The sequence below is a fragment of the Micropterus dolomieu genome, linkage group LG08, assembly GCF_021292245.1.
Source record: "Micropterus dolomieu isolate WLL.071019.BEF.003 ecotype Adirondacks linkage group LG08, ASM2129224v1, whole genome shotgun sequence".
Lineage (NCBI taxonomy): Eukaryota > Metazoa > Chordata > Actinopteri > Centrarchiformes > Centrarchidae > Micropterus > Micropterus dolomieu.
Genome location: NC_060157.1, coordinates 19,161,547 through 19,186,029, shown reverse-complemented (window position 1 = coordinate 19,186,029; position 24,483 = coordinate 19,161,547). Strand labels below are relative to the sequence as shown.

General features: G+C 40.5%; 1 protein-coding gene across 3 annotated transcripts in view; it reads right to left on the bottom strand.

Moving 5' to 3' along the window:
- cpne5a (copine Va) overlaps window positions 1-24,483 on the bottom strand; it is a 76,601-nt gene that overhangs the window by 32,173 nt on the left and 19,945 nt on the right. The window contains exons 6-10 of one of the 3 annotated variants that reach the window (XM_046057036.1): window positions 24,070-24,084; window positions 23,822-23,898; window positions 5,898-5,961; window positions 2,004-2,107; window positions 1,636-1,740 (exon numbers count right to left, since the gene is read on the bottom strand). In XM_046057036.1, the coding sequence (XP_045912992.1) occupies window positions 1,636-1,740; window positions 2,004-2,107; window positions 5,898-5,961; window positions 23,822-23,898; window positions 24,070-24,084 (365 nt within the window). Of the gene's footprint in view, window positions 1-1,635; window positions 1,741-2,003; window positions 2,108-5,897; window positions 5,962-7,027; window positions 7,251-23,821; window positions 23,899-24,069; window positions 24,085-24,483 lie in introns of those variants that run through there. The other 2 variants (XM_046057037.1, XM_046057038.1) reach the window with 2 other exon arrangements.

The following is a 24,483-nucleotide window of genomic DNA, read 5'->3' as shown; positions in this document are numbered from 1 at the left end:
ATGAGTGGCAATGATCAAACCAACAGGTGATTCAGGGAATTAGTTCCTGGATCAATTCTATTTCAGCTCCTGCACCCCACTGCATGTTGGAGTGGAAATGGGAAAGAATTCCCTTTCTAAATGCTATTAGTGCCAGATGATTACAACAGATTTGACAGATTCACAAGAGGCCGAAAGACGTGACTAAAGAGAGGGAGTAAACACGATCACTCGTGTCTTAGATTTACATGGCCACGGAGGAAATATGAAAAGCAAAACAAGAGGCTTTTCGCTCTTCCACTTGTCTCCTTCTCTATGCCTTTTGCTCTGGACTCTTGTCTCTTCTTTGCCTCTTGTGAATGTGTCCTTTTTCCAGGTCCTTGTGGTGGAGGTCTTTCCGGATCCATATTTTTTATATAATTTTGCAATCTATCTACCAAATATTGTTATTCTGTTCTTCCATAGTGTATTTACAATATTTGTGTTTCTGTCTACTTGAAATCTATTGTCCTTCCTGAGGTTCTCTTTCTTATATTTTTTAGGATAGAGGGTGTCCTATGTTGTACAGATTGTAAAGCCATTTGAGTCCATTTTGAGGGTCATATAAATTAATTTGACTTGAAAACATTTAAAAGAGCAGAAGGAAAATCACAGTGGCTGCATAAATAATCTCCATTATTTATAAAGTACAAAGGGCTTTTGATTTGACAAATGCCTGAGTCAAATAATTTGAAAGCCTCAAAATCATTGCAAGTACTCTGGGTCAAACTGCAATTATTTAAGATCATTTAAAATACGATATGTTGAGAATGAGAAGATTTCAAATTGCCCTGGCTCTGCTGTGGGAAAGAACACGTCAAAAAAACAAACTGTAGATATTTCACACAAAACAACAAATTGGCGTAGATTTATCTGGCCATCAAAACCCTCAAAAGGAATCACGCATCTTTCATGCTTCCACTCCATCTGTCTGACCCAATTAGCTTCTCCAGGCAGGTGAGCAGAGCTGCGATCGAAGTGAAGAACCTCTGTTGATACCCAGCGTGTTGCAGAGGGCGAGGTTTGACATGTTCTTTGACGACTTCTACACACTCTCCTGGCTGCCTGGGTCTACACACTTTTGTGCTTATGCACACACACACACACATACACACACACATACACACATAGCTGGGCTCCTCCGTTGTTCCAGCCACCTGTCAACATCTATAGAATGACAAGTACAGCCTCGCTTTCTCCCTCTCTCCTCTCATTTTTTATTTTTTCCTGCCAAAACTCTTTCTCCTCCTGAGGTGTCCCGCGAGGCCCTTTGGTCTGAGGAGATTCAGATAAGATAGGATATGCCACTGGAGCAGCCAATTTTCAGAAACTTAAAATGCTCTGAAAATGCTCTTGCCAGTCGAGGTCGAATCAATGAACATCCAGGCAAAGGAAGCATGTATTCAGAAAGAGGCCTATAATAATTCCCTACTTCAGATGGAGAAGTAAAACAATGGTAGAAAATCAATGGTGTCTAAATTTGACGCACCCGAGCCATTTTTAGTACACCACATATTGAAACTCTGCATGGTTTTGATCTCCGCTGGAAAATCACACTCCCATCTGAGTATGTGTGAGTGTGCACCACACTTTATCGTACATGATCATTCATCATACCTGTCATAGTCTCCGTTGCAAAGCGCTCTGACAGGGATGGAGAAGGGCTGCCACACAGGGTTCAGCGTGTTCTTCACCACTTCAGTCTTGTGGCAGATGGTGAACCTGGAGAGGCAAGTCAACAGACATATTAAATCCTAAAAGACACAGCAAAAACAAGAAAAAAATACCCAACAATAATATCTTCTCGCAACACTTTGCTTGTCTGTCTGAACTTATCTTTATGGCTGCGGATTTCAAGGGATCTCAATCTAATTCTCTTTACCTTGGTTCCCTTCCTCTTTGATGCCCACGCCCTCCTGCCTGTCTTTGATAAGCTAAAATGAAAAACCCACTGAGAAGCAGAAGAAAAAAGAAAACAAACTCACGTGCCATCCTCGTTGCTTCTGTAGAAGACCATGAAGGGGTCTGACTTTCCAAAGAAGTCCTTTTTATCCAGTTTGTTGGCACAGAATTGCATGGTGGCGTAATCCTACAGACAGAGAAAAAAAACGGAGAATCAGAGAAATGAAAAGACAAAAAAGTAAAGTAAAAGTAAAATCCATGCTTCTGCCTCTGTTTGCCTCCTGTTGTTTGTTTATACATGCTGTGTGCCAAGATATAAAAGCACTGAAGCACCAAATAAAAGCAAAGTGCTGACTGAATTCTAATAAGGGCACTGCGAAAACCAGCCAGTGGGCTCTAGTTTCCAAAACCTGCAAATGCATTCATTACCATTTCTTTATTATGCAACTCCTGCATAACAACAGTGGATGGGATAAGGGATATCAAATTGAAAATACCTTGTTGTGCTGAATATAATCATACTAACAGTATGAGACCATGCAGAGGCACAGAAATGGATTCTAAAACCCTGCACATGGAGGAGGGGGGGTTGTGTACCAAAAGGATGTAGAGGGTATGAGTGCAGCTAATGATACATTAGAAAGGCTGGTATTACCATAATTATACTCATTTAGGCAGCATTTCAATGTGCGCAACCATTATAAGGACAATAAGCATGCTCCATAATGCTCTTGGTTCCAGATCGTCTCCCTGTGGTCAAGGTATTAGTGTGCATTGTGTAATAATGAGGGTGCACAGGGGGCACAGACTGGACAGGTTAATGTCCACATCAGAAGAAACTCTGCAAAGTGTTCCCCATCCCTGACAGCCTTTATCTCAATGCTGCATCTGAGTATTTTTTGAAACCTTTCGGACCTCCAACTTTCCTCATATGCAAGTCAAGTGTCTCATCATCATATCTAAATGCGTGAGATGTGACACCAGAAGAGATTCAGAGCCTTCACCTTGCAAAAAGAAGAGCTGCCCTCCTGGGCTCTTAGGTTTTGAAGTGCAGCTATTAGATCTGAATCAGCACAGTGCTGGGCAGGGCCTCTATCGATTATTTTGACCCACATCAGTGTGGTGCGCTCTGCCTCTGAGCAGCCTCTCACTAACCCCCATTATACCACTTCATGCCTTGGCCACAGCCACAACACAGACTAGCCTCTTTCTCTGAGGCAACCGCTGAGAGAAAGATAAATGCCGCTGCATAGATATGTAGTAAAATAACTCTCAAGAGTATTTTCCTGAAAATTCAGCTAACTTGATTATTGCAGTTGTTTCCCATCATAGTTTATGGTTCCAATCAACACTGTGAAAATGTTGAGAGAGAAGCAAAGAGCTGCTTAAAAAAAGCCACTGGTGGCTAAATGAAGCCGGGTTGTTGTGTATCTACTCTACTGTCATTCCCTACTATCATTTTCAGTTATTATTAGTATTTTCTAACAATCCTACAATGTAGGTAGAGCGCACATTAATGGAAGATTGTTTTTTTCCAATTTCTGTAGTTGGATACGGATCAGCCAAGTAACAGAGCCATACACTGCGCAGTTTGTACCTGAGATGCGTCAAGCTCTCCCTTGATGGCTTTTCATGAGAACATCTAATTTACCAAGTTCCCACTGTGGCTCATTTTGTAGATTTAAAAAACCAACACATCATGTTAGAGGAGTTTGCTGAGGTCAGTTATCCAAGCACTTAAAAATACAGGCATCCTATAACTGTCCTACTTAGCCCTGACACGGCCTCTACAATTACACCATCATGGCAACACAGTGACTTGAGCCTTCATTAGGTAACAGATAACACATACCCACTTTGGTGCCTAAGCAGTGTCCTCTCATTAAGTGGGGAAAAAAGGCAGAACATTCATTTCAGCCACTGAGGTTTAAGAGCAGCAGGGGAATAGTGAGTGCAGTCTATATCCGTCTTTCCACTTTTCTGCTCTACCAAGATATCGTTGTATGGGGTAAGTGGCAGAGCAATTCACACCATCACTTTCAGAAAGTTGGACTGGTCGTTCAAGGATTACAAAGCAAACCAGACAATAGTTCAATTCAGGTTACGCAAGCTTATGGCATCCGCAGGATCGCATACTGTAATGAATCACAAAATGAATCATGAGTCAGAGGATTTTATTAATCAGAAATGAACACAATTCCTTTGTATGCTTCAGCCATCACTCCACTCATTTGCGTGTTTGTCTAATATGGCCGTAAGCCTGTAATGGAATAGATGGTTATGATCTGAGCAAATAAAATTAAAAAATGGGTCTTTTACTGCTGTCATATGTAAAGTGTTGTGTGGTTTGCTTAGATTTAAATCAGCCAGAGCTGTGGCTGGACCGTGAGGAAGATTTGAGAGAGCCAGCCGATGCTTGGCATGTCATATGTGCCAGAGATAACGACAGCCAAGAGGAAGCCTTTGATCCATTGCAGAGGCTGTTGCTCTTTCTAATGATACCTGGCAAATCCTCGACGAAGGTGAGAGCCAACGCGCCTCCTGGTTAACAGTCCCTGCAGAACCCAGTCGATTCTCACTCTGCTGGTTTCTGTTTCCCCAAACAAGAGTTGCAGTGTTTACTTCAGGCAAAGCAGCAACTCTGCAGACTCCATTTATTGGTCACAGGTGGATTACAGAATAAACACCATCCACATGGATGGTAGCAATTCCAAACTGCTACAATTCACAGGTGTGGGACTTGTACTGACAGCAGGGCCTACAGACTAACAATAATATGCCATTTCTCTCAGTCTCCTGTTCTTTACTCAAACCTGAGGTATTTCCAATCAGGGTCAAATTCTGTGTAAACAGGGCAGGTCTGGAGTGACATGTCAAGCCAGTGTCTCTCTAATTGAGTCTGGGAGAAAGGAAATGGTCATTTGTGCCAGTAATGATCATTTGCATTTATATTACAAAACCGCTTCTTGAAGTGGTGCTTTGCAATGATTATGCTTACTCCTACCATCGCAGATTAAGTGCATCTGATGACTCACAGAAGCCCTCGAATGATTGTGAGCAGTGACACTTCAATCCAGCAACGAACAAATCAGTAATGGTTATCATGACAGTTTTATTATCAGCATGGCTTATCTGTCGCCCTCTAAAACTGTTTAGTTGTCAGGAAATTAATGACGCTATTAGTAAAAAAAAAAAATCAAGCACAACTACTGTTAAACCAGGTGCTTCTTACTCAACATGTATGACTGGGAGTTACAGAGCTTTGAATAATTAGATGCTTACATGCATTAGGATATTGTAAAACATTTAAACAATAGTTGCAGCTCAGTGGCTTTCTTAATAGCCTCAGAGGGAGGCCAGTTGTACTGGCCGATAAGTCTTGCTTCTTTCTCCTGCTTGGCTGGCAGCAGTATAATGTGATTATTTACTATCTTCATTTAGCAGTGTGGCGAGAAAGCCAATGGGCATTAGTGGACAGAGGTTATTAATGCCGACTCATAGATTAACACACCACCCATAGAAGGAAATGCCTGTTTTAGTGATTGGAATGATGCCAGGCTCATTAAAAAGCCATTCAAACTCACAGCATATTCACTGTGTACACAATTTCCCAATGACAAACACAATTGCATGGTGGCATGGCATATCCTGTTGGTTTAGTTGGACGGTGATGATATAATATATCTTACTGAATTCAAGGCTATTAAACAGCCACTTCACTTCAGCAGGCTTGTGAACATTGCTATACATGCATTGTGTTACCATACATCACCATTTCCCCACAGTGTGTCACATACAATTTCACAGTGACATGCCATAATCTATCGAATAAAGTAAATATGTTTAATTAAGCTCTAATGTGCTGTTGTTAAAGGGCCCATTTCAAAATAGATCAGAGGACATTGCAAAACATTTATTATGAAACCTACAGTATAATCAAATTAAAAAAGATACTGGTTAAAACTTTTTAGACTTACTCTGCAGTTTCCCAGCTCCTCAGCGGACAAGATGATGGTCCCACATTTCTTCCCAGGTATGCCACTGTGAAAACAAACACATTTTATTCACTCTTACAACAACAATTGTTCACAGCACGACCATCCATTCAATAAATGTGAAGGTTTGTGGATTAAGGCAACATTATGTAGTAATTTTATCTTAAGATAATAGCTTCTAAATCATGATTTTGATGTTAACACTGACTTGTAATAAGGTGAATGGCGTCATGGCTACAAAGAGACAGACCGGGTAAGAGTGGGCAAGAGTTGATATCGGACTGGCTTTTACTCAGTGGCTTAAGCTAAAAGTCCTGAAAGTTTGCAGGACAGATGCCGAGCTGGCCTTCTTGCTCTTGGACTAGTAAGTAATAACTTATTAGCTGGCTTGCTATGTCTTGTGTTGTTGCACTAGCTTAATGTTTGGCTCTGTTAGCAAAGTTTTTGACATGCAAATCATAACAAATGCATTTACAACAGCAGTGGTTTACACTCTAGGGAAACTGTAGGGGCAAAAAAACACCAAATCTTACATAATATTGCTTTAAATGGCATTGAGAAACACTATTAAATTTTGCAATACCCACAAGTCATGCAATGTAGCCCACAAACTGCATATACCTCTTATCTAAATTTCTTAACCAACGTTGGTGAGTCTAGTTATCTTGGGCTTATCGTGGGGTTCATATTACAGAAACTTCCTAATCGGAAGATCCTATCCTAACTGCTTGGTAACCACGGCAATAAGGCCATTACAGATTAACAGTGTCGTAAATCTTAAATAAACTCTGCTAACTTTAGGATAACTGTTAAGCTGTCCTAACTTTATTTGTCCACCAGGTAGTGTTTGCTAACTCGTTTAAGCTGCTCTTTTATTGCTTTTACAAAATCAAAAAAATGTCAACAGGCGGGAACTTATTGATTCTACCGATGTGTTTGATGACAATAGAAAGGCTGTAGGCGATGTAACGCTAGATAATGTCTCATAACATAATCTGAAGGCTTGATGTAACAAAAGTATCCTAATGCAAGATTTTGATAGAAGGAGATCGTTAAAGTCAAGAAATACATAAAAAACATGATGACATTAGCCAGCAACCTATTATTTTTACCTTCATTATTAACTTTCCAGAGAAGAGTATGGGTTTCTGCCAGGATCAGTGAGGGAGCACAGGAGGAGCCCGCACTGGTTTTCCTCTGCTCTCTGGACACAACAGCTGCCTTTCTCTTCGTATCACTTGTAAATGGACTTATTTTCCTTTTTAACAGCATCAATGGATGCCGAATATGCAACAGTGACTGGGTCCGCTATTTTAGCCCACTCACTCTCTGTAATCGCCAGAGTTAAGCATTACGTGAATTTGGATTACTCGAAGGAGGTTACCAACACCTCTAAGTCATCTGATTTTAAGTTCAATGATAGTTTGTTTCATTAACAAAACTACCGCAAAACGATTAAAAGCCTTTAGCTCGCGTGATGAGAAAAGTGGCATTGGTTGCTAGGTATACATAAAAGTTGATAACCGATGTTGGATTGAGTATTTAGGATTTCCTAACCTGAGATAAGACAGGATGAAGTAAGATAAGATAGGATTCCTAAAGTTAGTTAGGATTTGCTTCTGTAATACCAAATTGGGGAAAATCTAATCTTCCTATCTTAACTTAAGACTTAAGATAGGAACTTTCTGTAATACGGCCTTCATTTAAATCAACCGGAGCTGCAGCTGAACTGTTCTGAATCTGAGCGAGACTCCACAGTGTTCTCACCTCCTGTATGCCATTTCCACAAGAGAGCATACCGGACACTTAAATAATAATAATTAGAACGATTAACATTCATAAGACTTTTTCTGCTTTCACACTTTACATTTCAGGCTGATAATGTGGGGTTTTTTTACATAGAAATTACAGCTTTAATACAATAATCCATTACAGAAGGGCAAAGTGGCATTAGAGTGACAGTCTGACAACTCTAATGAGCACAAAATTTAGTTTCACCGCTGTAGACTGAATCAAAATAAGTTATAAATACTGACTCTTGAGGGTTTTAGTACAATGTGGAATAAAACAGCTGAAACAGAAAACTCATCTGATCCCTGTTTGCCAGCACCACATTGAGACTTTAAAGCTCTGAAAGTCTGCACTTGTTTACTGCTGATTCCCGCTTCAGCAGATGATCAAGACGTGTCATAGCACACAAGAGGTTCCCTGCGTGTCTGTGTTTCAATGCATCACCTCTTCAGAAGCTTGCCAATCCGGCGCAAAACAAAAATACAGACAACTTTGCTCCAGAGTTTGTCCTAAATGTTATTTGGCTGTATTTTCTGAAGCGGAACAAAATGAGATTTATTTCGATATCCAGTCTCGCCCACTATGCATCCACTGAAGCTGTGAGGAGAAGGCAGAGAGCCCATTCCATCCGACCCAGAGCAAGACAGAATATCTACTTTCCAATCATGCAGCAACACTCCAGCTGCTGACACTCCTGTCATCTTTTTGGATAAAGAAGGAAATTACACAGGAGTCCTGCTGTGGCCTTAGCAGGATGCCAATCATTAGAAGGTCAGTCTTGCTGCAGATCCTCATCAAGCTGTGACAGCTGATCTGACTGGCAGTTACGCTGGATTCCATACTGCTAAATGGTAGGCAGTCTCTGACAATGGCAGAAGACAAAAATGATCTAAAGCACAAACCTACAATGGCTGAACATACAGCAATTGGTTGACGGTAATGACCAATACTCCTTTTAAACTGACTAAAATGAGATCCAGTGATTGGTAAAATATCAGCTCCAGACAAGTTAAGATGCACCACCCTGCTCAAATCTCTGCTGCTGAGACGAGAGCTGGTACCAAAAGGGCAATGGGCTTTTAAATTAGGCATGCATTATTGAGTGCAGCATTTTCTCTGGCAAAGACTAGTTAACTTGAAGAGCAACCAAGCACTGAATGGATAAATACGGTTCCTGTCTGAGGCACATGAGTTCCTTTTTATTGCCCAGATTGACATATTTTCTGCTGGTTCTAACAGCTTCTGTAGTGAAATGTGACTGCTGCTGATATGAAGTGTCCTGCATCAAGAGGCCTCAGCACTCATTCGCTGAGGGTTTCTTAGTGGGAAAACGCTTTGATGATGAAATTATGTGAAATGTGCTGCTGTGGTCCTCTTTGCTGCACTATCTGCTGTGAACAAGGCCTACAGTGTAACTGCTCTAAGGAACGGACAGGCTTTAATCAGTTGGTCATGTAAAATGTGTCATATTTATTTCCACTGATTCTGCTGCTACTCAAGCATTTGAATATTCACATAACAGTCAAACACCATAAGGGTATTTTGTTATGTTTAGCAAACAGGCAATCCCCAGCTAACCATCTCATGTCAACAAAACGATGTGACAGCATCGATGTATCAGGTTACATCATGAAAGACATGTATACAATATGTTTTTAGTCTTTTTTTCTGTATTTTGCCACAACTTTGTCACATAAAGCCAATTTATTCTTCTGCGTCAAGTATACAACATCGTGAGCATTTACACTTGTGCATTGGTGTCTGCGTCTCTGCAATTACACCGACAAAACGCTAGTTAGAGGTGTGCTTTCTATGTTCCACTGTCAGCTGAGCCAGCTAACTCCCCCCCCACCAATGAAAATAATATTCATGGACTCTAGACTTTCCAAATGTTATTGGACCAAATGGATCAAGTACTGACGGTGAAAAATTTTCGCAGAGGTTGTGACAAAAATAAATGTACTACTGTTTTATAGCCGCTGGTTGGCCACTAGTGAAATTGGCTTTAAAGCACGGAGCACTTCCTGGGGGCTTGGAGGAAATGTGATGCTACCAAACCAACCAATCAAATGGCCGAAATGCAATCTCTCCATCTCTCTTTAGCTTTTAATCAATCTTTTTAAAGATGTATCTGCATTCAAATCGTCTTCAGACAATAGCCAAATGGTTCTGAGACAATGACTGACGCATAGAAGTGGAACCTTGTCCCAAATATCTGCTGGCCACACTAGAAGATAAATACATTAGTTACGTCAGTTGACTTAAGTTGAATACATTATGTTGATTTTCTCTCTAACATTCATCTATTAAATAACACACTGTCTGCACAAAATAAGTCAGTAGAGACTAAATGGCATGAAATGACACTTAAATAGCAAAACAGGCATTGTGATTACATGCAAAATGACTTAAGACATGACGGTGTGTTATTCATATGGTGTTTGATGATACCAGGCCTGGCGGAGATATGTACTCTTGTGCACTCTTCTAGTTAATTATAAGTTGGTGAAAGTTTAACTGAGGTTCACATCACCAGATGTAATTTTAATAGTTACTGCAAAGTTGCGTTTGAAACACAGAAGCAAAAACAGAATGGAACATGTGTTAATATCAGCTGACATTTGGTGCTTAACACCACTGAAGAACAGTGTAGACTCAAGCCGTGCGACTGCTTGAGTCTACATTACTGTTCACTCTGCACTCAGAGGCTATTACAGAAGTTCCAAGTACACCTTGACCTTAGCTCTACTCCTACAGTCAGGCAAAAAGTTCCACTTTAACACAATGAGTATTAGTCCAACAGGCATACAGCAATTTACTAAGCAAATTAATTTAGCCCAGAGGAGGATCCCTTTCCATTTTGGATACAACTTGAACTTTCTTCAATAATGTCAACACTGGCAGCTTGCCATGCTCCTTAGCCACACTACTGGGAAGGCAGTAAGAATAGCAAAAGCATTGGTATATTGTACATTTCAACACTTTCATCCTGTGCCACAGGGTCTCAAATTATGTCAAACAACAAAGGACTGAAACATGGATTAGATTTGTATGCAATGTATGTATGTAAGGTCAAGTACAGTATCTCACAAAAGTGAGTACACCCTCACATTTGTGTAAATATTTGATTATATCTTTTCATGTGACAACGCTGTGGAAATGACACTTTGCTACAATGTAAAGTAGTGAGTCTACAACTTGTATAACTGTGTAAATTTGCTGTACCCTCAAAACAACACATCACACAGCCATTAATGTCTAAACAGCTGGCAACAAGTGAGTACACCCCTAAGTGAAAATGTCCAAATTGGGCCCAAAGTGTCAATATTTTGTGGCCACCATTATTTTCCAGCACTGCCTTAACCCTCTTGGGCATGGAGTTCACCAGAGCTTCACAGGTTGCCACTGGAGTCCTCTTCCACTCCTCCATGACAACATCACGGAGCTGGTGAATGTATGTACATGTACATGTTTACATTCATGGTTCCCTCAATGAACTGTAGCTCCCCAGTGCCGGCAGCACTCATGCAGCCCCAGACCATGACACTCCCACCACCATGCGAGACTGTAGGCAAGACACACTTGTCTTTGTACTCCTCACCTGGTTGCCGCCACACACGCTTGACACCATCTGACCCAAATAAGTTTATCTTGGTCTCATCTGACCACAGGACATGGTTCCAGTACTCCTTGTCCTTAGTCTGCTTGTCTTCAACAAACTGTTTGCAAGTTTTCTTGTGCATCATCTTTAGAATAGGCTTCCTTCTGGGACAACAGCCATGCAGACCAATTTGATGCAGTGTGCGGCGTTTGGTCTGAGCACTGACCGGCTGACCCCCCACCCCTTCAACCTCTGCAACAATGCTGGCAGCACTCATACGTCTATTTCCCAAAGACAATCTCTGGATATGATGCTGAGAGTGGAACCTGTCCTGTTTAACCGCTGTATGGTCTTGGCCACCGTGGTGCAACTCAGTTTCAGGGTCTTGGCAATCTTCTTATGGCCTAGGCCATCTTTATGTAGAGCAACCATTCTTTTTTTCAGATCCTCAGAGAGTTCTTTGCCATGAGGTGCCATGTTGAACTTCCAGTGAGCAGTATGAGGGAATGTGAGAGAGATAACACCAAATTTAACACATATGCTCTCCATTCACACCTGAGACCTTATAACACTAACGAGTCACATGACACCGGGGAGGGAAAATTGCCAATTGGGCCCAATTTGGACATTTTCACATAGGGGTGTACTCACTTTTGTTGCCAGCGGTTTAGACATTAATGGCTTTGTGATGTTTTATTTTGAGGGGACAGCAAATTTACACTGTTATACAAGTTGTACACTCACTACTTTACATTGTAGCGAGTTGTAACAAGTGTAATTTCTTCGATTTTGAAAATACATCGATTTGCATAACGTGCATCAGCTGGTCACTGCACCCGGTCAAAAGCAGGAATTCCCCTGGAGAACAAGCTGCAGCTAAGAAACCTCGCCTTTGACCATCTAAAGTTTGGAAGTATTTTAGACAGGGACAGCGTGGCGCTCTGTGAGCTTTGTAAATCAACTCGAAGCGCTTTGTCAAGATGGCAGCAAGACAGAACCGCGTTTACTTTTGTCCACAGACAAGCACAAAATACTAGTGTTATCAACAAAATGAACGTGATTCTGTAGTAGTCACTTAAAATTGATTTTCTAAATGTTTCCTCATACAAGTTAAAAGTAATTTCTGCTTCGCTGTTGTCAGGGTAAGGTAACGTTACACCTGTGGTCTAACTAACATTACAGTTGTTGTTGCAGTCTGTAAATTGTCTAAGTTATTTTTATTTATTTGCCAATGATTATCTTACTGCATATTACCCCAGTGATGAAGTAAATCCATGTCATAACCATTTTAAGTTGTAAGTAATGTATTTCAGTAAAAATACAGACTCTCCAGTTCAGGGAAAGGGCTGACATACAGTGTTTAAATTAATCAATCATAAATTAATGTATCATAGCAATCCTTTTTAATTTGATGTTCAGTATTTTTCTGATCTGACAAGTAGTGTCTGTTATTATTATTATCATATCACAGCAGTGATATGGAAATTAGACACATTTTTAAAAATGACACTCTTATGATTATTCTAGTGTCTTTAATGTCTCTTTTTTAGGATTATGACTGAATAAAACTTTGAATTATTAATAGGCAAGGTTTTTATATTTACTTTTGGATAAATTAATTGTTATATTAATCAAGTATTATAAAATAATCTTAAGAATAATCATAAATAAATTAGTCGTTAGATGAATCTACTAGTTGAATAAAGTTTTGTTAGGTGCTTTGAAACTTCGTGGTGCCTATCAACAAAGTAAAATAGAAGAACATTTTAATTTCATGTGATTGACATATGATTGGTTAAAAATTGGTTATAAATTTTGTTAAGGCTGCGGGACGTTCCCATCTCCAAACAGGCTTGAGGTAGGTTTCTCAGGCTGAGTGCATTAACAACCTTACGTTTACTTGAATAGAAATTTAAGCACTTGTGCAATTATATTACTTACTTTCTTTAAGATATAATGCACCTTACAGTTAAGAGTAACAATAGCAAAGAATTAATAACAACTAAATTCAGCAATTAAAGTGCTGACAGTTGAATTGAGTTTTGATGAGGTGGTCTTTTCAGGGAACACAGATGACAGCCTGTTATCATCCGTGGCTTGTGTGCTTCCAGGGAATGATTAATTGGATATAATAGGCATTAAGGCTTCTGGCAGGAATCACATGCTAAGTAGCTATGACTTAACACAATTATTTTTAATTCCTTTCGTCACTTGCAGGCTTCCTTTGGCACTCAGCAGACACTGTGCCATATGGTCCTGACCAATCCAATGCCAGTCCATGATGTGTATCGGTGCTGCCTGAAAACCCAAGCGGGCCTCATCTTTAGCTTCATGTCAGTGAGGCTACCTCCTCTGCTGTTTCTCCTCTTCAACAGAAACCCAGAGGATCAAACAAAACATCATGAAGAAAGCACACAGAGACAGAAATGAAACAGGGCCTTGTTGCAGAGTGGCTTTCTTTACACAGAAAGAAATGGAAGGAAGAGGTGCTGTCATGCTCCTAGCTCATACTGACACAGAGAGTTAGCCGCAGCTGTCCTGACAGATCCCCTGTTTGATCAACTGAATGGAAAGAGATCAAGCAGAATATTTCAGCATCACTACAATTACTTGGCCAAAGTTTCTGATACTGCAGTTCTTGCAGAATACCAATAAGAATACTGGGTCTATCTCTTTCTCAAGGGAATATCATTTATTCCTCAAAAAAACAAGCATTGCAGATCATTGTGCATGACCTACTATATTATGGATATTCAGGCTCAATGTATGGCCCCTATAATTTCCCATCTACAGGCAGTTACTGTCGTGAAATGGTGATTCACAATGCCTATATTCGCCATTACCTATCAGCGCGGAGGTGGGGTGGAAGGAGGTTGGTGAGATTAAAGTCCGAAAAGGGAGAAAGAAGCAATTGTTGATGCTGTTCACATTAGGTCATTAGGATGAGGAATGGTCTTGATATTTAACAACGCTGCAACGTGTCGTGTCACGCATATGAGAGTGGGGGAGGGTTATCTGCTCAATAATATGAGTGAGAGCCCAAGAAGAAGATCTTTTTTCACACTGCAGCTGTTGCAGGGTGGGTCTACATATTTTCCTACGAAGTGACTGCAGTGTTTTCATGCAAAGAAGATTGTTACTTTGCAATTTCATACCTAGGGATAAGCAAATTAAAACATATCATCTGGGAAGGTGGAGTGCAATAAGACAAGAAATAGGATAGCTTTCACTGCACAAAAGAATGATTTCAGTAAGCTTGCCCAGGTTAGTCAACCCAAAGAAAATCTCTGATTGACATGGGGATAGGAGTAAATGAATAAATCTAACTGCTTTGAGTTGAGACCAACAGAGATGGAGCGTAGACAGATAATCTGGCTTTGTGCCACTGTAAACGTTTGGGCCAGTGGGCAGAACATAGTTGAACAGAATTAGACAAGGTTGCTAAAACTCTATGTGGGTTCAAATGGGATTATACCCCCAATCCTCTTGATCTTCATACACCGATAAGCATCCAAAATCCCTCACCTCTCCAGGATTAAAAAAAGAGGATGAAAAGTGCACTGGCTAATTCAACACCTGACAGAACACATAAACTGTAGTTCTCAGAGAGGGGGAAAGGAGAGTTGGTGCCGAGAGAGGAGCTGGTGTTTGTGTTTAAAACAGGTAGCTACAGGCAACCTGTGCTAAGCTCTTTGAAGCTTTGTTAGAATGAGCACAAAGCAAGTAAATAGGCCAAGAAATGTGGTGCAGAAAATGTCAGATGGATATACGGTACAAAACACCCGATAGTAAAGAATGTGCTTGTTTTGTTTTTTTTTACTAGTGAAAAAAAGGCACAAGGCATAAAAAAGCATTGTTGCCAACATGCTGTCCCTTTTGTTGCAGACATGTTGTGTATCTATTGGGTGCTATTCACTGAATACCTCAGGTCTCCCAGTGATACATAATGACCCTTATCACAACCACAATGACTTAAAGTAACATTATGTAGTATTTTTATCTTAATATGATCCTTGTAATAGGCCAGAGGAGCTTTCACTATGTAGGATTGATATCCCGATTGCATTATGGCAAACCAACACATTAACAAATTCTTAATGTTGGAATAGTAAGTAATAACTTATTAGCTGGCTTGCTGTGTCTTGTGTTGTTACACTTGCTTAATGTTTCCCTGTGTTAGCAAAGTTGTCGAAATCAGCCACAGACAGATGTTTAGCCACTAGCTAGAAATCTCGAGTTTGATTTTACCAAACTTACTAGGTACTCAAACTCTGGTAACATTACTGTAAGTGCTTGTGCGTCAGTTGCTGTCTAGCTTTGTTGGCTAGCCTGCCACCCAAGTTTCAAGCAAAATTATGCTGCTGTTGGTGGAGAACGGCGCTGGTGTCGAGCCGGAGCCGGGTAACGGTGGTCGAGCAAGTTCCCGGATGTTGGCGAGAGCTTTGTAAAATAAAAGACTGCAAGAGAAATGCTGGCAATCTTTCTGCATACACAGTTATACTAGTAAGTAATTGTAAGTAATTGCTGTGTCTTGTGTTGTCAGACTTGCTTGATGTTTGGCTAGGTTGGCGACTTACACATCTTACATAATGTTGCTTTAAACGCATTTAGCGCCTGTAATTTATGGGAATTCTGTTCACTTTTGTGTGTTGGCTAATTATAAACACTAAATATGAAATACAATTAAATTTTAAATGTATTCCACTTTATAAGTGGGTAATGATGTAATAAGACTGTTGTTGGCAGATTGATTACATAAATTATGGCAAAGGCTTTAATCACTATAACAACGTTGGATATATTGTGATTCTAAATAAATGAGGCATTCATCAACCACCTGCAAGCTGAAAATTGCTTGTTTTGACGGAAAAAGAGTGGATTAGGAAATGTTATGAATCAGAAAGAAACTTTCTTTCTCAGTCCAAAGGGAAAAACTAATCAAAGTTATGACAGCGACTTCACTTCCTTCACTGTGTTTCCTCATGCCAACAAGAAAAAAACGTTCTCTGGAGGACAGAACGAGGCCTTTTCAATCCCCCCCCGGCAAGAACAGAACATCCCTCTCTATCAGAGGCCAAAAGAGATGCCCAATTCTCTTTGTTATTCCACACATGATGTAAATCGTATTTTGTCACACTTTCCCACTGTGGGTGCTTGACATCAAATCACAGCTGATTTTCCTCTCCCTTATCCCCGCTGTGTCACAAGGCCACGGCACCTTTAGCCTCTTAACCTGGTGCTGGGCATAGAGTAATAGAATTCATGTCATGTTACACTGGGTCACCCTGACCATTTCTGTAGTGGTTACTGCTGACTATAGATAGCAATCTGTGCGCCGACATATCATTTTCATCTGATGAATAGATTAACAACATGGGAGTGTTAAACTGGGGCAGCAGAGCACTCGTTAAGAGGCTTTCATGGTGTTTTCTCACCTTTCCAGCAGATGATACTACGTGGCCATAACAGAAATGAACACTGTCAGCTCTGAGTGCAAAACAAATCAGCTAAGCTTATCTGAAGAGTAAAAACCTCCATTGCCCTTGCCTGCTCTTGGACCCGAGGCCTCCATTATTAGTGTGAAGACAAAAATCTATTGCCTTATTATCTACAGAGCTTTAAAAACCAAGACCTAACAACGAAAGTATTTATAAAATGAACTCTGCTCTTTTCATGGCAGAAAGATTTAGATTTGTGTGACGCAAAAGACCTTGAAGAGTCATAAACAGAGCAATTCAACTGAATGTGGGAAGGCCATGTGAAAAAACTACAGAAGGTTTACTACAAGAGCTGCACTGCTGAGAAGGGTGGCTTCTTGCCTCTTATGGAAACCAAATAAATCCCTGTTTCATGGGACAAAATAGGTTCTTGTACAATCAGCCCAGAATGGGTTTTCCACACCTAAGCAGCAATACACATTATTAGAGAGGGACCCTTGTTAGCGTTCAGCCTTAGAGCTCCAATTGGAGTTTAGTGAGCCAGCAGAATGCTCTAATTGTGTGTGATGTCCCGAGGCAGAGGATGCTGATTACTGTAAGCCGTCTAAAACACTTCACCTCCCAGTTAAATAATTTAGGCAAACATGGGGCTAAATGGGCAAAGAAACGCAGTACCTGCTTCCCTCTCTCCATGTACAGTATCTGTAGCACTTAGATTAAGGATTTTCAAATTCACCACAAAATGAACTTCTTTCACTCCCACTCATTATTTAAAACTGCAGCATGTTTTCGTTTTCATCTCAGAGGAACCGCCGCTGTGTAGCCTCAAGTCAACCAACTACATTAACCAACAACTTTAAAAGAACTGTGAGTCGCTGAAGTTGAGATGAGGCAAGTGAAGCCTCAAGTTTTCTGAGTCATACAGCTCTGCTACTTGACACAGTGGTTCGACATCTTGTAAGAATGACATTGCAAAGATTACTTAACCTTTTTATGTAATGGTGGTTATTAATTCTGATTGTGTTGGGTCCAAGGGTATGTAAAAACAGCTGTCTTAAAAACTCTTGTACTATTGTATTTCATCAGTCCTATAACTAGCATCAAATAAATAATTAAAACCAAACTTAACCAAAAAATGAACATTTGAATATACATAAGCGTGATAACAACTACCTAAAATAACAGAAACCATCTTTGAGAATGTATTTGACTTTGATTTTTTAGTTTGGCCCATGTCCCATCCACTAACATGGAGTGTGTGGGGGTTGTGACTTATATTGTAGCCAGCCACCAGGGGGCGATCAGGATGTTTTGCCTTTACTTTTGGGGAGCTGTCATATCATTCATCTTTTTATTCAGTCAATGGTTTTAACCAGACTGTATATAAAAATTGGACAAAGCCACCTATTTTAAGACTCAAATCTGGCATATTGGCCAGCGCCATCTTAGCTTTTTGGAAGTAGAAATGTCCATATTTGGAAGAGAGGGCGGAGGGCAGAGTTTAAAAACATTATCATTTATCACCCTGTTCACTGTTTATCAATTGACGCCTGCGCTGGTGTAAGCAGTCATCATTTATCATGTGCAAGGGCCAATGTGTCAATCAAAGCTTAATCTTGAAAAGTCAGTGTTGATTGTTTTGACTTCTGTTCCCGGAGGCCTCGTCACACAGCTGAATGTGACAGACCCAGTTTGGAGCCATTTGGAGCTCCGCTTTGCGCCAACAGTGTGAAATGGACTTTTTGTTTACTATTCTCTAAAGACTTTCTGCTGCTTTATTGATGTTGGCGCTTTTCAGCATCAATAAAGCAGATGAACAAAAAGAGGTGGGACCGGCAAATATATTTCTTGATAGCGATTATTTAATGCAGGTGTAACTATCAGAAAGCACATTTGATATTAACGTGGCCTGTGACACATTGGCCACTGCACATATTAAGCCATAAATTCCCACATCAGAGAAAACAAGTGATTAACAGCAAAGATGCCTATAAAATCAAGCTTCTTGTGATTTTAATCAAATATTGGCTCTGCTTTTATCAAATCTAGCATTTTTTTAATCAAATCAGATCTTTATCAAAACAAGTAGAAATCCAAGAGATAATGGATCAGCTTAACTACACTTTCATCTTCTGTTTTTATTGTTTAATTGTTTAGTTCCACCCCTGGGCTCACTTAAATCTAACTTTGGCTTAGCCTTTGACTTTGAAGTTTTGCATTTAAAGTACCACTGGGTGCAGGCTCTGGTGAACTATGTAAGACACATTTCAACAATTTATGGCGAAGGCTTAAAACTGCAGTTTGGTACTTTCACATGGTAAAAGCCTGTTACATTCAAGCCCTTGCCAAACGAGTTCACACAATGCCAGGTAAATCTCTCTGTATTCGCAGAATACCAGCGTTTTTAAATCTGGTGTCTGTGGTGACAGTCCTGCACTGGCGCACCGATTACACCAATCAGCAATGATTGGTTTGCCAGAGCTGAATTTAGGAGCAACCCAGAGCCATGTAGAGAGCTCCATTGGAGAGAGTGTCTATTATTGAGAACTGTTTATTGTTTATTTGTGTATTATGATTGTACAGTTTGTATTAATATGCTTTGGTAATGTTGCATTGTATGCAGCCATGCCAATATAACCACTTAAATTGAAATTGAACAGCGATGATGCAACTCTCTACATGGCTCTGGATGGAGTAAGCTAAAACAACTAGGAGTATGGCAGAGTCTATGGCTTATGGCTTATATCAAACTTCCATGGTACCTCCACATCCAAAGCACATTCAAGCATTCATTTTACTTCATCTTCATATAAATTTTCTCATAACTGCAACTACAGACAGTAGCTGACCTCTTACTAAAAAGTGAAAGACACATCCTTGCTTTTGCGTAAATATATTCCTAAACATCCTACTCAGTTACCTCTCTATATGAAGTGTTGTAGAGACAACTGAAATACAAGGTTATTCGTTTTAATGATGGTTTGGTTCCCACTCGTGGGATACAGTTCAAATGAGCCTTTCATGTGAGTTACGGCTCTCAATTTATTGAATTCAGCATGCAATTCACTTTTTATAAATTATTTTCTATATTTTTCTACGCATCCCTTTCCTCCCTTGGCTCCCATGGGTGCAGCCAGCACACCCACAGCAGTTATTGCAGTTTTGCTTATGGTTCATTGCCTGCTTCAAGCGTACAGCAGGAGGTCACAGTCACAGTAGGCTAATGGGTTTAACATGCTAATGTTGTGCTGCATTCAAATGCTCTAGTGTGTGGTATAATTTACTATACCAACAGAAAAGGTTACTGCCATTTGTATAATGAACTCTATTATTATGTTACCTACACAAGCATATTACGATGCCTTCCCACAGGCTATACACATAATCAAAGCCATGAGACGTGTTTTTCAGTACAAGATGCCATTCACCTGCATCAGTCAATCATTTAGCTTTGTATTTCCTCAGCTTCCAATATCTTTGATTCATGCCTCTCATCAAAACCAGGTTTTAAACAGAATGGATTTGAACCACCGTGTCAATTCAGTGCTTCATAGCTCACATTCCCTCCACTGGTACACGTTTCTGTAAATAAATAAATCTTAATAAAGAAAGGGATGTAGGAAAAGCCATACCCCACGACAAATAAGTCTGTGGAATTTGCTCTGAATCGAATGCCAGAACATTACGTTTGTCCCCATGTGCACAGTGCATACAAATGATTAAGGTACATTATTGAGCCAAGCGTGTATAGCAGGTTTCTGCTTACATGAAAGGGGCAGAGCGTATGAGTGTGTGTGTGCACAATGTAGTCATCAGAATGGAACAAGGAATCCCGCAACAGGATGACTACTTACTTAGTGCACATACACCTCAACATTCACCCCATAATTCAGTTCTCACAAAGTAAATAATTTATTTTGGGGTTAAGACTTGCCTTTATTAAGACTTGTTAAAGTCTAAAGGGCTGAGTTAGGCTTGGGATGAAGTATGTAGTGGTTATGATTAATGTTAAGGTATGAGTGCAGGGAGTGAATTTGAGGCAACATGATCTTCAAACTAGTTTCATAAAACATACATTTGTATAAGACTAACTCACACTGGCATATACATTTTGTAGGCAATGTAATGCTGCTTGGATTATGTGTTTACTAATCAATACATGGTACGTTACGTGGAAGGACATAAATCCTGGTCTCCGGGGTCAATACTCTGTGCTTTGCAAGCCCAACTATCTACCCCAACCACTTCCTTATGATTTAAGATATAAGAACTTCACACTTGGGGGCGTCCTGGTAGCCTAGTAGTTATGTAAGACATATACCATATAAACACAATGTCCCTGATTTGATTCCAGCCAGGGACCTTTGTTGGGTGTCATCCCTCCTGACTGTCACTGCAATCTGTCAATAAAGGTTAAAATGGTGAGGAAAAAAAGAACTTCACTCATCCTGGTTTAGGCAAAAAATAATAATAAATACATGATCAACACAGCAACTACATTTCCTCCGAAATATATTTGAAAAAGCAAATTTTAGTATAATGTGTAACTTTATTTTGTAGGAGACATGTATTTTGTCGGAGCTATGTATTTGCAACATCGTGAGGGGACACAGTCTGTATATACTAAAATGTGTGGACCCACCACCCTTCTGGGAACAAAACATTGGTACCAATACAGTGTCTTTAAAAACAGTAAAAATAAACAATTAAGGGCTTAAGGTGAAAGTCTGAATTATGACAGCTAATTTCTGGGTTTGGGAGGAGCGTAGCGGATTTGCTTAGTGTTATTGTAAGACTAGCCTCTTAAACACAAACACTACATCCTATTTCCTATTCTTATTTTTCTATTAAAGAGTAAATGGAGATGCAATAAAGGAAATTATGATATTATCATCCTCACCTGGTATAAAATCTATATTTTAATAGCAATATCACGATCAAAACCATCACCCAGCTGATTATAATGCAACTGAATGTCTTCGAATACACCTGGAATACAACTGTTACTGTAAATTTGATGAAAAGAATCTACTATACAACAGTTATTACACAATTTTTCAAAAATATACCAGGCGAATGTCCATGTTTTGGCCATATTTACTGTTTATATGTTCGCTTTTATTGGGATTTTTCTTAAAAACACTATTTCTGTCCATACAACCACGTTCCAAATAACATAAAGCTTCCAAAACATTGAAATACTGATCAACATTCCTGTGACCAAAAGCACTCCCATGCTTTACATCTCCACAACTTAAGAACAAAGAACATCCTACAGGGCTGTAAGTGGGCTCTTTCTCTTCATATTGAAGAGATGAATCGTTCGGTATATTGGATGTCTGTGTAGCTCCTACGAGTAAAAAGACGAAAAAGACCGTCTCTTCCAAAGCAACACTTCTTCTCTCCTTCATTTGAAACCGCTGAGCTTTGTAAGACAAGGATAAGTCAGTAAAATGCTCTCAGAAGTATGGTAGTACACATTTGTGTGTGTGTGCTGGATGGAGCGAATTCTGGAGCAAAATGAGAGACGGGGAGAGATTTGGGGGAACAAAAAGAAAGCGAAAACACAATGAGGAGAAAGGGGGTCAATCTAGGAAAAAAAAGAATGGATGGGTGGATGGAAGGAGGGAGAATAAATGAGAGATGAAGTGTGGAAAATAGGGAAATGGGTGCTTCTTAAGCAGGTCATTGGATGCAGTGTGCCTTGGGAGGGCTTGTTTAAGCATGGCTAACAGATTCCCTCAGCCCCTGTGGGAGCCGTTCCTCAAAGCTCAGGTCCAGAGAGGCACTGTCACATCAGGATGCATGACAGGAAAAGGAAATAGAGCACTTAGCCATTAAGCAACATCTCAGCTATCTTCTATCACAGGATGGGAGGAAAGCTCCATTCAAACACCCATGAATATTGTTTAGCTATTGAAAATGGACAGGGCTGAATAAAAGGGTAACTGAATGTCATCAGGAACCGAGAATCAAACTAAACCTATACTTTCCCTGTGTTTCTGAATTGCTACTCCGTCGCATAAAAGCTGCTGAGACAGTTAATAGCAACACAAGTTAATATTTTTATGAGGGCTCATTTCTTCAGTTTTTATACTGTGGTCTGTACTGCCAACCTATCATCATCATCACCCTCTGCTGCAGATAAATTGGGTGTTGCATCAGTGCAGAGTGTCAGCGGAGATCAAGGTGCCTCGCTGAAGCTGCAGAATCAATACTTTTGTCCTATATCTCTGGGGGGCTCCTGAGCCTCCTGCCTGTCTCTGATGTTGGGTGTGAAACGTAGTTTACAGCACACTGGTGAACACTGCCTCTTGATCCTGCTCATCCTCTTATTCAGCACTGAAGGGCACCGAGCTCTGTAATCCACCGCCACCAGTCCCTGGCAGAGTTCACGGTCGACACCAAAGCCTTGTTTCTCCCCCCCCCCCCCCCCCCTCACTGCAGGGAACAGCATCGCCTCATACTTCACACAGAGGCATACACACGGCACTTCATAGTCTCAGACACAAACAAAAGCTTCGTAGTTTGTCAAACCCTCCTTCTCATTCGCAGAATGACACACGGAACTCAAAGAGCCACGCACACGTCCGTGGGTGCCAATGTCTTCAGGACATGATATTTCCCAATTTACGTTGAGGAGGAGTTGATAGTGCCATGTGTCTCACGCTGACTTCAATCCACTCTCTGTGCTAGATCGCCTCCTTAATGACAGTAATTGCATTGAGGAAGCCCCCGCTCGTGTTCAATTACCCATTCCCATCCAAGCACATGGGTCTAATCTTGCAGTGTAATGTACAATACAGATGGCTCTAGAAGGTAGACATATTCATCACCGCCTCATCTTTGCTGGAAATCCAGCAGGAGAACCATGTTACATTTGAATAGGCTGAGAGGGGGCAATGAGTTTTCATTATCTGATAATATCTGAGAACTCGTCTTTGCAAAGTTAAAAAGTTCTATTTGTCTGCTTGAGAGGGTAAGTAAAGGAAAACCACTTCCCAGCTGAGTGGCTCATATTCCTGCCACACGATTGTGCAAAAACAGAAAGTGAACACGGTAAAATGAACACTCACCCTAGAGGTTTCTCCAGGCGACTGGCCGGTGAGCCCACAATCTCTCCCAGTGTACAGTAGACCTGTCCCAGGAAGTCCTGCCATGGGGGGGGGAGCATAAAGTGGGATGGAGAGAGACGTAGGTTGGGGCAAAGGATTGGGGGCGTTCGGGTGGATCACGGGGGATAACAAGGAGAGTCGGTGAGGAGTTAAGCATCGTTATAAGCATTGTACAGTTATAAATTAGGTCGTCTGAGGCAGACACGTACGTTAAGGTCGGTTGCCTTCCAGGGTGGAGAAGGAGGAGGAGGAAAAGAGAGACCAGGCAGCAGCAGTGACACAACAGAGCATATCATGGAACAGAAGGCACACGACTCAAATACCAGACTGTCATCAACCAAGTGCAAGAAAGAAGAAGCAAAAGCAGACGATGAAAGAGCAGAGGAAGTGAAAAGGAAAGTGAAAGAGCACGAGAGAATAAAAGCAAGAAAGAGTTTCACACTAGAAACAGTTCCAGAGCATGCAATGCAACGCAAAAACACAACAATAAAAGCATGACAATGATAGAGGAGTAACTAATGATGAAAATCTTGGCAGTATGCAAACCAAGTGCTGCAAATATATCCTTTATGTCTATATAATATGAGTTGTTTATTTATCAAAGCTTTCAGCATAAATTATGA